Below are 15,016 nucleotides of genomic sequence, written 5' to 3' on the forward strand. Positions count from 1 at the left end.
ACAGCACACATAAATACTTCCATCTTATCACTTAATGACACCTCTTTCTACTAGTATCTGGAAATAATTTAATTTTCTCCAAGGTTACGTACCTTTTTACATAATTATCTTATTTTTCCCCACTATGCTGAAAATTTCTAGAAGACAAAAACTAAGATGAATTCTTATTTTTACACCCAATGTTTTGCATTCTGTGCCAGAAAAAATAAGCATTTAATAAATATTTGATAACACAAGCAATATGGCCTTAAAAACATTCCTACTCTTTAATTTAGCAAATTCTGCCTCTAAGGATATTTAATAAAAAAATAATATTAAACATTAAGAAGTTACATGAACAAGGACAGTTAATACAATATTAATAGCAAAAAGTTGCAAACAACTTCAACGTGCAAATGTAAGGAAGGAGTACACTCAAATTACAGGATAGTATATAACAATTAAATGGTCACAAAGAGATGTTAAGAGAACAGGAGTAAATGTTTATCTTATAGGAAAGCAAGATACAAAATTTATGTATGTTTGCAGGATAATTCCAAACATGGAAAAAAATAGTAAAACTCCACAAAAATATGACAAGAATTATAAGTTGTTGTCTTTAAGTTGCAGGGCTTTAGACCATTTTTACCTTGCCTTTTCTGTATTTTCTAAATTGTCTCAACTAAGCATGTCTCTTTTAAAACCACACTCACACAATTCTGGCCCAACAATGCACAAGTGAAAGCTACGGGCTCCCTTCATGCTACACAGGAGTTACTAAAAGGGAAAGCACTGATCCTGAGAAGCTGGAAAATGAGGACTCAAGGTAACCCCCTCTAGTTAGCTTCTGTTTTCATTACAGTCTAACAGTGGCAGTGCTGATCAGTGCCACTTAGTGAGGAAACCCATGCAGAGAGAGGTTAGGTAATCTGCCAAGGACGAACAAAAAGTGCGCAGAGAAAAAAATTCAAAGCTTCATCTGATTCCAGAAACCCTTGTGCTTTCCCCTGGACCACTGAATATGCTCTTCCAGGAGAGCAAAAAAGGAATACATGAAAAGTGACAAAGCCTCTTTGCATATCACGTCCCACGCACAATAAAATGATTAAAGCAGGTCTGCATTTTAGAGGCAACTGAGCACACCATGATTTTAGTAATGTGAAGTTACCCAATTTAACCCTCCCAAGATTACTCCTCTGCTCCTCTCCTCATGTCTGAAATCCACTGAGCAGAGTTAAAGGTATTTTGGTGCTGTTTGAGATCAAATCATTAAAAGCCATCTAGAAGAAGTAACAAGCTGCATGAACATATTTTAAAGTACAAGTGGCTGGTTTTCATTCTTCCCATTTCATAAAGAAAAAGTAGATAAAGAGGAAGATCTGAGACCTCGATGCAGAGTGGATGAGAGCAGAAACTGGTGCTGTGGACAAGAACAAGGCAGAGGAAGGGAGGTTTTGTGGCGATAAGGAACAAGAACTACATCCAGTTCCCTGTCTTGCCTAGTGTCCTTGCAGAGAGAGAGCTGGGAGGCACTCAGTGTTCAGAAAGTCACCATCAGGAAACTTGGGCCAGTGGAGAGCCAAACTACAAGGAGAAATAACTCAAGAGTCCTTTGTTACGAAGTACTTCTGATGTAATTTAAATAAAAATAAATTTTGTTTACACAGCTATTTTAATGTAGAGTAAAAATTATTCTCACAAATTCCAGTGGAAAAAGGATAAAAAGAATTTCAAAATAATTTAAAGTATTTCAACACTTTACAATTCTTACTCGTGGAATGTTAAAACATGAAGTAATAAACATGTTTCACATGTGGAATTACATACTACAACTAGTTCTAAAAAGTTAAATTCGGAAACGAGGTATTATTTCTAATTGACTGTATTACATTTGCTTGATCAGTTTTGTAACATGAACACTAAAGCTCATTAGTTCATTTTTATCCCTCAGGCCTAGCAGAGTTGCAAGTGCAAAACTGGCACTCGGGGTTTATTTTTTTTTTTTTCGGGGTTTAGAATAAGAGAATGAATAAATAAATTTATAGACACAGCCATGACACCAGGGGTCAAAAAGTAAAGCAGCATAGGCCCTAGTCCTCAGTCCTCTTAAAGATAAAACAAACTGTTACAATGAATGGAAAGAACAATAATGTACTTTTCTATAAATTGACAAGGTGTTCTGCTCATTAAAAACTAGGGGTCCTAGGGCACTTGGGTGGCTCAGTCGGTTAAGCATCCAACTCAAGATTTCAGCTCAGGTCTTAATCTCAAGGTTCCAAGTTCAAGCCCTGCACTGGGCTCCACACTGAGCATGCCACCTACTAAAAAAAACAACCAAACAAACAAACAAAAAACAAACAAACAAACAAACAAAACCAAAACCTAAGAGTCCTGGTATTACTGTATAGGCAGGAAGAATAATTAACTATGACCAAACTATATAATCTGCCTCTAGAAGACTTTCCCTGATCACTGAATGTTCAGTATCAACCCCATTCACCATGTGGAATTCCATCACCTAAGGGTGTTCTAGGGCTGCTAATTCATTCTGATATGATGCTGGAAAACCCTACAGCTGAAAGTCACATGAGAAATGCTACGAATACTTGCTCTGAACATTTTCCAGCCAAAGCATCTTTGGGCTACAGTACATAAAAAACTGCTTCTTGGGAAAATCCTGGCTTTGTCTACATTTGTCCCTCTCTCACTTCTGTGAAGTGGTGCAAACCTTTTACCAGGGTAAGAATACCAGGTAGGTACTGAAGTTCTAAGTTGACATCACATACTAATATTAAACACTTTTGGCTCTGCCCCATAGAGTCAGCATAAAAGAATTTCAAGCACTTCCAATATTGCCAAAGAGATTTCCAAATGACCATTACCTATTTCTTGTTTTGTTACTCAGAGGAAACAAAATGTGTCTTTATAGAAAATACCATCTTAGGGATGAGTTATCCACCCATTCTCCTCTGTAAGTTCTACATTTGGACTGAATCAGGCCAATGGAAGATAACATTTTTCAACCACTTGTCTTTAACCCTTCAACAGGACATCTTCAGTCTCTCAATACTATATGTTCAATTTTTTCAAAGGTCCTTGGGCTTTCTTATGCTCAGTGAAACCAGAAAATTTATCTGTTCATTATATTAATCAATGTCCCAGGTATAAGCTTAATGGCATCTGTCTCAGACTTTGACCCTAGAAAACCTTTTTTCCTCCCCCAAAGAACATTTACACTTCTTTCCTTCTAATACTGAAATTTAACTTCTAATTGTTATTTAAGCTTAATTGCCCAGAAGCTAAGAGATTTTTATGTTCAATCACAGCAAAAATATTTGTATCTTTGTTGCTGGCTTGTTTTCTCTTCCATCATCACAATGCCATAAACTCAGTCTGATTTTCATTAACATTTTATTGATCTTACTACTGCTGCTTTCTTTTTAGGTTCTCAAATTCTTTCAAATATGCACCAAAGTATACACAAAATTAAAAAATGAAACTCTGCACAGTCATCTTATATTTTGGCAGAACCCAAGTAACTGCTCAAAGTACACAGAAATTAAAATGCATGCAAACGGCAGCATGCATCACTTTTCCATGTGCTTTTATCCCCAGAAGTTTATAAATATCTTCCAAAAAGGATGGGTCACTGTCCCATTTTTTTTTAAACATACACAACCAAATCTGTAATAAGCATATAAACAAAGCTGACTCTATATGCTGTTTAAAAAAAACAACAACAAAAGCCCTGCCAAAATACTGATACTGCTGTATACTGCAATACTATATTTAAGCCCTTTTTGTCTCAGAATGTAGAAGCTTTCATTATAGCTCTGTGAGGAGGACTGATAATCAAGCTTTTTTTAAAAAGCTCTTTATATGGAACTACAGTATTTTTTTAAAAACATAGCATGACTTAATAACAAGACAGTGGTTAAAGAAAATGCAGTACATCCATTCAATGAACTGCTATATAACTTTTTTATTTTTTTATTTTTTTTAAGATTTTATTTATTTATTCACGATAGACATAGAGAGAGAGAGAGAGACAGAGACACAGGCAGAGGGAGAAGCAGGCTCCATGCAGGGAGCCCGATGCGGGACTCGATCCGGGGACTCCAGGATCGCGCCCTGGGCCAAAGGCAGGCGCCAAACTGCTGAGCCACCCAGGGAACCCTATATATCTTTTTTAAATGAGAACATGAATTCATAGTGACTTATATGAAGAGTTAGCTACATTGTTTTGTTATATTGAAAAGCCCGTTAACCTTGTTAAAGATAATAATGAAAAAAAAAAAAAAAGATAATAATGCTGTTATGATTATTTATGCAAACATTCTCATTGTGGGGAGGGAGAATTGCATGCTGGAAGTGAACTGAAAGTGCTGAGATGTCCAGTTTACTTTAAAATATTTCTACACTCATAAATAGCTATGTACCATCTGGATGGATAGTGGACATACATATATACACCAAACAGAAAGGGCAAAATGTTAAAACTATCACTGAATTTAGGAAATGGGATTACTGGTGTTAATTATGCTTGTCTTTGGTACTCTATGTTAAAAAAAAAAATCTCATAGCAGATATTTTTTAGTATATACATATATGTATCTTACTATTCTATTTTTTAAAGGAAAATATGTACACAATATATGTAAAAATTCTCTTGAAAGCTTAGCTGTTTATCCAGATGTGGACTTACATACTCTGCTTTATTTTCTTCTTTATACTTCATTTTTAAATTTTGTGCACTGAGCATGCATTTCACTTTAATATTCTAAAAAAATAAGCTATTCCAAAAAGCTTTCAACTCAGAACATATCACAACATTCTTATTATAAAAATGTAGCAAACAATGTTACCATGCTTAACACTTTAATGCTGGGTAGGTTTCTTCTCTCACCTGTGATGAAGACCTCGTAGCTTACAACTTTCTGTGAGCATCATTGTCACCTGAATTTCAGAAGCTTGATCTATACAAAGAAAAAGACTAATTTGTATGTCAACAGTAAAAACAGTAGAAATAATATTTTATAAAGGTTCTGATCAATGCTACAAGACGGAGAAAAAGATACGAGGATTGGCAGATCCAAGATCCGCATCCCAGGCCTACCTAGTAAAATACTGAACCAAGAGTAAAATCCAGGACACTGAAGTCAGGCACTATGAGTCTGTGTCACATTCACTCCTTAAAAGTAGAGCTGTTGAAGCTAAAAAATCACAAATTTCATTTAATTCTAAAACTAACTGGAATCACTCTCTTCCATGCTTGCTAGCAGGTCCACCTTTCTAGACAACTTCACTTAGTTTAAAACCTTTGAAGGAATGTAAAAAGAGTGGACAAAGAGCCAAGAACTTGAAACACTTTGTACTTTTTTGGAAAAGGTGCTTCACACCAATGTCTACTAGAATAAACTCTAGTTGTCTAAAAACTGCTCAAAAATTAGAATCATCTAGGAATGGCAGAATGTGTCCTTATTTCTCCTTCTGTAATCTAAATAAATTTTAATTAAATTATGGCCAAGGCGATTTGAGAACTGGAGGGTCTTTTACAGATTGCAAGCTAGTAATAGTTGGAAGTCCACACCTAGTTAGTAATTGTTTACTTTCTTGCCAACTGGTACCAAGACCAAAGTAAAAGTTAATTTTTTAGGACATGTCATTTTATGTATAATTTTTTTCAAATTCTTAACTTTAAAGAGCATATTCTATTAAGCAGAGGACACTTGAACTGGATGATGATCTAAGAATACTATGGATTGGAGAAAAAAATAATTGTATCCATTTAGTAAGAAAAAAATCATTTTTCTGGATTGCTTTCCTAGTCTAGTCCAAGCCTTAATTTTAAATATTGAAAGTTTTAAGATGTATAAATTTGAAAAATATACTATAAAATGTTTACATTCCAAAAATTATAAGAAAAAAAGAAAAAATACTTATTTCTAAACTGCAATATATCAACAGCTATAAAACAAGGCTTTAACACCAATAGTCTCAAATTAATTAATTTTATGGAATTCAATTTCACAATATTCAATGGGTGAAGTTCAGATTCCTAATTTCAATCTCTGTACATTTCTACTGGAATGTCCATTAAGTCTGCAAATTTATGAATTTTTTAAGAAGTCAAACTGCAATTTCTTGCTTATGTCTAAAAAGCAAAGGGCAATAATCTTCTAAACACGTACTTCTTGCATTTTAAGCTGCACTTCTGTGTGGCATGTAATTAAGTATATGGATTTGTGAAAGACCTTGGTCAGCTCTACATAGCTTCAAAAAAAAAAAAAAATTCCAAAAGAATAAATCTCATAGATACTCAATTGTATGGAGTTGAGGCAAGGACTGCAGTTAGTGCACTTCCTCTTTATTTCTCATGCAAACCGTAACCATATCCTGGCTAAGGACTCACTGTGCTTTCTCTTGTTTCCGGCTAGCTCAGAAAGAACATTATAATTACAGTGGTAAGGCACAGAAACAACCAAGGGACTACAATTTCAAGTGTATCCGGAGGGGGAAATCTTATCTTGTGAAACAGTTCCAGTATCCGCATTGTGTTTTCTTATCACTATTATTTCCCCTTTTCCCCCCTTCCAACCTTAAATCAATCCAATTCTGTACAGAAAGCTCTTCTGCTAATTTAAGATTCATTCAGAACAAATTAGTAACAGCTGAGTTATAAACTGTCCATAGATTATGTATAAACCCCAGAAGAAATATTAAAATTACAGAGAAATATTTCCTTAAAAATGGGGGAAAATGTAACAAAAGTCAACAGTTATTAAACTAAGGGTTCAAATTTTACATTTTCAAAGACTAATATGTAAAATATCCTTCAAAACTAGTCAGAAAACCTAGTGGACCTAACTTAAATATTACTCTTTAAAAGTGCTTTCAGGCTAGAAGAGGTAGGTAAATAAAATACATACTGAACAGTATAGTAGGTTAAACCATTTGTTTAGAAAACATAAAAGTTGAGTGTGTATCTGTGTATGTATTTGCAGCATCCTTAAAGAACCAATTTGCTAAATTAAAAGAAATCAACTTCCACATTTTTTTGTTAGGTTAGTACAACTTTTTAGAAACCATAAACATAAATCCTTCATACTTTCCATGAATTCATTTAAGAAGATTTAGAAACCTAAGTTCTTATAAATTAACTTTAAAAAGTTCATAAAATTGTCACCTCCTACATGTTAAACTGAATTTAATTTTTCTCTCAATTTCTGCATCAAAATGCTAAATGTTTTTCCAAAATTAACATCTTATCATCTCAGTCTATATCATACACTGTCAGACATTAAACACCCTATAAATTACCACATTTTTCTTTCTCTTAAAATGAATAAACAGATTTAACTAAGATTTAAGCTTTTATAAGTAAATATCAATTATAAAGTAAAAAATTAAACATATTTCTCCAAAAGAATATTATGTGAAAATAGGTATTCTGTTCATGATAACATAAACTAGTGCTACCCTTTAGCAAACAACTGAACAATATCTATCAAAATCTTAAATGTAAATACAATTGGGGCAGCAATGCCAACTTAGTCATACCTACAAAACTAAGCCAAGAAGTAGATATACACACATGGGTATTTTCTGCAGCATTATATATAATAGCAGAAAAAAGGCAGGGGGAGTGGGAGATAGGTAAGCAAGGCTATTCACCTTCTAACTTTCAGACTCATAGTACCTTATTTTTATTTTTTAAAATCCTTCATTAGACTGCAATATTGGGAGTGGGAAGGAGGGAAAGAGGGAAAGAGGGAAAGAGGAAAGGAGGAAAAACTAGTAACAATGTTTTTAAGAGGGAAAAAACAAAGAATTTTACCTAGGAAAAAATACAATATTAAATACAGCAACAATGAGGTCAAATGGATGTAATTAAACTACAAGCCTAGGCAATACCTAGCAAGTGTTTTAACATCTTAAATTATTAGACTTCTATTTTCTATACCTTACAAAAACAACTCAAATTTCCTCTTATTGAGTTAAATTAACATAGACTAACTTAAAGGTCTGGCAAAGACTGAGAATTTGAGACAGAATTTCACTGGCATGATTCACCTTAGGAAAGCATTCTAAAATGGAAAAAAATCCTACCTTTAACTGTTTTTACAAATGCTTGTTTTTCTTTATTTGGATCCTTTTCATCTACTAAAATCCCATGGAAAATACGTCCAAAAGTACCTAAAAGGAAAAATAATAATTAATGAGACCATTGTATGACAATCTTCCTAAAATTTTAAGTACAAAATTACCTGGCACAATGTAACTTAAACATAACAAGGGCATACGTGATGTCCTTACAACCTTACTCTAACCAATCTTTGTTTTTTAAATGACTATTATTAATACTTAGTAACTGTGGCACCTGGGTGGTTCAGTCAGTTAAACGTCGACCTTTAGCTCAGGTCATGATCCCAGGGTCCTGGGATTGAGCCATCCCTCACCCACCCAGCATCCCCTGCATTGGGCTCTCTGCTCAGCTCTCTGCCCCTCTCCCTCTGCCCCCACCCCATTTATGCTTCCCCTCTGCCAAATAAATAAAAACTTAAAAATAAAATAAATTTTTAAAAGAAAAATTATTTGTAACTAAGAAATACTTTAATGTGCTTTTAAAATGCCATATTTAAACTAAATATATGAAAATTCTTTCTGAATTATTCTAAATAAACTAATGATATAGCCAGGAACACTGGAACTCAGTAATGGGGTATCCATAGAAGCATTTATGAATTTCTAGGCTTAGCTTCAGAATAATAACAGAGAAAAATGGACTCCCCTCATATATTCAAAAACAGTCCAAAAAATGTGCTTCCTTTAATTACTATTTGTCACTGAGGGTGGTAGTTCAAGCCTCTCTCTTTGCTGTGATTGACCTATAAGCATCTCAACTAAGAGGTGAATTCAGAGTGACTCATATGCATTCAAAACATTCCAAACTGGCTTGTGGAAGGGGGAAAGAAAAAGGTAATTCTCTATTTAACAATTTGAGGGGCTCAATGAGGTACTTTATCATTAATCTCTATGCTCTTCTGTCAGCATCTCTTCAATTAATAACCTAAAACTCAAGAAAGAAAACAAGGACCAGCAACTGGGGAAGAGGAGGGTAATAACATCTATCAAACATCTGTGTGTTAGTTCACTTAATGTATATCATTTCATCTAATCTTCACAACCAGTTCAAGAACAGACATCATAGTCCAAATTTAGAGAAGAGGAAATTGGACATGGAAAACATTAAATGATTTCTCCAAGGTCACATAGATGATAAATTGTGAGACTAGGATTGGAAGTTGGGTGTAACAACAAAACCCATGTTTGCTCTGTCTGCTAGAGCCCCCATACTATCTGTCACAGCAAACGGTTTGCTAGGTAGTGATATCTTTAAACAAGAACAAATATATATTTAAAGATAATAAAGGCTAATGCTTTAATATACTTGAAAATTAAGAATTATGCCAAAGCTATATTAAGGCAACTTAAAGATCAAAAGAAAGAGAAAATGAAAATCAGTTTTATAAAGGAAATAAATTGTGTACTTCTATCGATCCTTAGACACAAAGAGATAAAATTCTTAAAATTTGAAATAAAAAAAAATTTATAGTCTAAATTTTCCTTGAGAAACTGATTTGGAGATAATAAATACCTTCTTGGAGTACATCTTTTAAAGTTATCCTCTCCCTGGATATTGCTATATCCTTCACCTTAGCTTTGGCCTCCAAAAGAGTGACACTTCTCAGGTCGTTCTTCTCTATCCGCAAGGTAGGATAACCTGAGGAGCCAACAAAGCCAAACCAAGAAATATAAATACCTTTATTATGCCATCAGGGTCAACTAATTCAGTCAAAACCTCAGGACTCAAGTCACAGGAATAAATAAATGTAAGAATCATAAAAAGAAGGCATGCACATGAACTTAAAACGGCCACACTAAATTTTAAAGAAACACTTTCACCTACCCCAAAACCTTAAAATGAGTAATTAAAAGAAGAAACACTATGAAACAATGAATATTACCATGACCACCACTTCAGCTGCCTTTCAGCCAAATGAAATAAGCATTGATTGGGGATCCCTGGTTGGCTCAGCGGTTTAGCGCCTGCCTTTGGCCCAGGGTGCAATCCTGGAGTCCCGGGATTGAATCCCGCATCAGGTTCCCAGCATGGAGCCTGCTTCTCCATCTGCCTGTCTCTGTCTCTCTCTGTCTCTCTCTGTCTCTCTCTCTCTGTGTCTATCATGAATAAATAAATAAATCTTTAAAAAAAAAAAAAAAGAAAAGAAATAAGCACTGACTCACAGGACTTAACTCAATCCCTTTTATGGACTGTTTTCTTCCAAAGAGTTTCTAGTATAGTCTACTAGGAAACACTTTTCAAATGAAAAGATGCTCCTAAAACTACCTTTTCTAACAAAACACCTGATCAACTTAATCAATCTCATATTTATACAGCCTAGTCGTATCACTGTGAGATACATTGGTTTTTCAGCTCCCATATTTCTCATTCTTGCCATGATGACAACAAAAACAAAAGAATCTAACCATAACTTAAACTTTTCATTCCAAGAAAAAAATGTTAGAATAAAAGGATTCAGTATCAGCAAGTAGAAATTGAATGGTACCTCTAAGATTTATGCACTTTGGTAAACATAAGGGAAGAAAACTCCCTAAAGAGTTAGCAGACCTAGATGATGGTCACCAACAGGCTGCTACAAAATCTAGATGATAGGCCTGGGAGCTTTGTGACCAACAGATTAGGCTGACAACACCTGATTCCACCGATCAGCAGTCTGAACAGGATACTTACAGGTGTGTGTCTGTATTTGTTTATGTTTAATCCTACCTGGAATTCTTGGAGTTTCTTGGATCTGTGGTCTGCTGTCTTTTGTTATTTTGGAAAATTCTTGGTCATTATGTCTTCAAACAGTTTTTTACTCCTTTCTTTGTCATTTTTTATTTGTACACAAATGGATTTCCATTTTATTTTTTTAAAATGTTTGTTTTTGCCATATAAAATAAATGAACGATCTATCTCAAGATAATGTCCATAAGAAATAAGCATATTTCTTATCGATAGTAACTAAAAATATTTTAATAAATAATTTCAACTGAGTCTTGAAAAGTATTTTGCTTTTAGCATAGAATAATCAAATCTACTTCTTCAAGGTTATAGTAACAATCAAAAATTGACTCTAATAAGCAAAGCTTGACATCTGCACACTAAAAGCAATGATGTGTTTCTTCTGAATAATCCAAACTATTTTCATAACTATCATCGTATCTTCTGAAGAACATATAATTCTTTCTTTCTTTGGCAGTGATGCTAACTACTATTATGATTTCTTTTAAATTTTTTAATCTTAAGCATTCCCTCTTCCTCCTTTTCTTTTTCTTGCCACTCTTATTTAAAAAAACCAGCTCAGTTATCCTGGGGAATGTCTAACATCTGCTTCTTCCAGTATCATTTAACTTGTTCCTCTATCCTTGTATTTCGTGGGATGTCTGGATGGCTCAGTTGGTTAAGTGGCTGCCTTCAGCTGAAGTCATGATCTCAGGATCCTGGGCATGTGGCTCCCTGCTCAATGGGGAGTCTGCTTCTCCACCCCACCTCTGCTCATGCTCTCCCTCTCTCTCAAATAAATATCCCTGTAATTTCTTGCAAACTGCCAGTCAGTTCCACAGCCGTGATTAGGTCCAGGTTAACTCCTGGAGTGGGGAGGGGAGACAAAGTACTCCATGGGTGGTATATAACATGTCGGAGTACAAAATATCTAGTTGTCCTACTGTTAGTGATGCAAAGTTTCATTAGCGGAATCAGGCTGTGACAATCTGATCTCTCATGAGAAATGGGATCTCATGATCCCATTTCTCTTTGTTCACAGGATTTTAAACACTGATGATCTTTTCCTGAATCAAATATTTTAACGGAAGTTGCAAATATGATTTTCTTTAAAAAAAAAAATGATTTTATTTATTTGACAGAGAAAGAAAGCATAAGCAAGGGGAACAGGAGAGAGAGAAATAAGCTTTCCATTGAGCACAAGAGCCCAATGTGGGGCTCAATCTCAGGACCCTGGGATCATGATATGAGCCAAAGGCAGATGGCTTAACTGACTGAGCTCCCCAGGCGTCCCTGACTTTCTAATTCTATCCTTTCGCTCCTTTCACATTTACTAGGTAGGATTCTTCTGTAAGCAAGCATTTTCCCTCATCAACCAGCACTACACGGTTACACTGAAACTGCTGATATATGAAATACAGTTCATATAGCCAGTCATCAGAATGAGGTATTATTGGTGCCTTAGTTACCTCTCATAATGATCAACTTTTATCATTACAAACTTACAGATTTTTACATATTCAATGTTTCAATCCACTACAGTCATTCTTTTTGATGCTCAAATGATCCATCTCTACGTGGCCCAGGTTTATCTTGTCCATTCCTAACTTAGTCCTGAAATCGTCCATTTCCCTAAAGAATCCTAGTTCTTTTTAATGGGAAACAGTACTGAAAGACCACAAGAGGGCACTGGATGAAGGGCAGATAATCTTAGTTTACCTAAAAGTAAATGCCAGCCCAAGGAAGATAACTGCCTGTAAGAACCTAATTAATCAATAACACTACTGAATTGAGCCCTGATTTGTGGTCCACTGTTTATCCTGATGATTATGTTGTGTTTTATTTGTGTGAAGACTGATTCTTCATTATGTCTAACTTGTTTACTAAGAATGATTATTTTCCCCAACATCAACATGTTACAATATAAAAACTTTCACCAAAATCCTGTTCGAAAACAACAAAAAAAGGTTAAGCATCTCCCTTCAGCTCAGGTCATGATCCACGATCCTGGGATCAAGTTCTGCATCAGGTTCCCTGGTCAGCAGGGAGTCTGAGTCTGCTGCTCTCTCTCCCTTTGCCCCTGTCCCGACTCATTTCTCTGTGTCAAATAAATAAATAAAATCTTTAAAAGAAAATCAGATTCCATGTTCTCAATTCTAATGGCAGCTAGCTTCCTATCATAATCAAAAAACAACGTGCCTAGCTGGCTCAGTTAAGCATTGGACTTTTGATCTCAGGGTCTTGAGATCAGTCGGCTCTGCTATCAGCACAGAGCCTGCTTGTCCCTCTCCCATTCCTTCTGCCCCTCCCTTCCCCACCCCTCATGCTCTTTCTCTCAAATAAATAAAATCTTTAAACAACGACGTAAAGTCCATACCCCTTAAGATTATCAAACAATTTATTATTATTAAGATTATCAAACAATTTATTAAAATCTAACAGTTTTCATACAGCTCAATGGCATATTCTAACTACTTGAAAATATTCCTTCTGAATTTCTCCAGAAGTGATTCAGTATCCCTTTTAATGTAATTAATCTATGGAAACCTCCCCCAAATTAATTCTAGCAATTAAACATAAATTAATTTTTACTACTCCAATTTTAGAATGTTCTAGAAATGCTCTAGAAAGCAGAAGTTGAAGATCAAGCCTAATCCTGTGCATGTACTACACAGGATGGTACACATGCCCCACAAATTACTAACAACACAGGTACCGCTGGCAAAGAGACCACAGACAACTTTATTATATCATCTTTAGAATTAAATTAACTCTTACTGGTGATAGGAGTTGCATTGTTGGGTGTGTCAGCTCTCAGATACTGAGTCGTCTGGGTAGATGGCTGAGACAGCCCTTGGGAACTACTGCTGGCACTGATGCTGCAAACAAGTTTTAAGAGAGAAATAACTGATAAGTCAGCTTCAGTGAGAAATTTCCTTTTTCTGTATCTTCAAAAATGCATGCAGCCATTATAACCAGCTTAAAATCTTGATGGCAGTCACAATAATGCATGGATGTCCATCACAAACATTCCATGTTGAAATTTTAATCCCATAACGTAGAGCTATTTTTCTCTTCTAGCTCCACAATATCAAGCAGGTTCATCTTATCAGTCATTCAGAAATGCAGGTATTAGTCCTCAGACACCACAGACAGCAGTCCTGAACCTCGCACAAAGACATGTTAGGGATCTATGGGTCATCCCTTAGGAAAAGAACCCATCCCAATTAGATTGCTTTTTTAAAAAGGAGAATGACAGGCCTCTTTCACTAATGGTCCAAAATCAAATAGGCCAACATGCTCAAGAGCTATCGTATCTAGCTCTAGTTAATTGAATCACATACATTTTCCTTCTTCCTCAATCCTACCTTTTTAGAATTTATGGAACTTATCAGAATTCTCTAGTACTTGAAACATTCCATTACACCACATTCTTTAGATAATATGGGAGATCTGGAAGATGGTAGGCTCAAGTCATTGCTAACCCTTTACTCAAGATTACCACAAATTAATACCTCTTAAGTATGTAATTCTGTCTCTTCAGTGGGCAATAGCCTTATCCCAGGTTACACTTGGCCATATTTGAGTTTCACTACCTCAGCTCTTAAATTTTGTAGTAGTGGAGAAGTGAAGGATAGAAATTCAGCATGAAGAATGAAATCAGATGGCAGGAAGTCATACCAGACTGTCAGAATAGGCTTCTCATGCCTGTCTTAGCTATAGGATCACCAAAGTCCAACTCAAGGCTCCCAACTTTCTTAAAAAGGCAAAATCTTTGATCTGACCACAGCTCACAGAACTGTTCTAAATTTTCAAAACCCAGTGATTAAAAAATACATAGTGACAAAAGGCTGCTATTTGAGAATTGATCTATGTGAGGCTACACATGTAGTGGGTATGCAGCAGTCCAGTGAAGAGCTTAAACCTTGAAATCAAAACTGCCAACATCACCTTTTACTAGCTGTATGACCTTAGGCAAACTAATGCTTCTGTAGCCCTAAATTCCTCATGCTTAGAATGAGCCTAATTCTACCTCCTGACAAGGCTGCTAAAAGGTATATGTGAAAAATAATATAAGTAAAGCATTTAGAAGAATACACTGGCTTCAAACATACATTAATAAATTATCATTTACTTTTATTATTACTAATATTATGTATCCTCAATCCTTAAAATGATAAGGAACTA

General features: G+C 35.1%; 1 protein-coding gene across 2 annotated transcripts in view; it reads right to left on the reverse strand.

The window, feature by feature from the left end:
• The window catches only part of RYK (receptor like tyrosine kinase), an 86,509-nt gene that overhangs the window by 17,592 nt on the left and 53,901 nt on the right, over window positions 1-15,016 (reverse strand). The window contains exons 7-10 of one of the 2 annotated variants that reach the window (XM_072726901.1): window positions 13,606-13,707; window positions 9,638-9,771; window positions 8,089-8,175; window positions 4,886-4,955 (exon numbers count right to left, since the gene is read on the reverse strand). In XM_072726901.1, coding sequence (XP_072583002.1) covers window positions 4,886-4,955; window positions 8,089-8,175; window positions 9,638-9,771; window positions 13,606-13,707 — 393 coding nt within the window. The remainder of the gene's footprint in view (window positions 1-4,885; window positions 4,956-8,088; window positions 8,176-9,637; window positions 9,772-13,605; window positions 13,708-15,016) is intronic. The other variant, XM_072726900.1, reaches the window with a different exon arrangement.

This window comes from Vulpes vulpes, chromosome 11 (genome assembly GCF_048418805.1).
Source record: "Vulpes vulpes isolate BD-2025 chromosome 11, VulVul3, whole genome shotgun sequence".
Lineage (NCBI taxonomy): Eukaryota > Metazoa > Chordata > Mammalia > Carnivora > Canidae > Vulpes > Vulpes vulpes.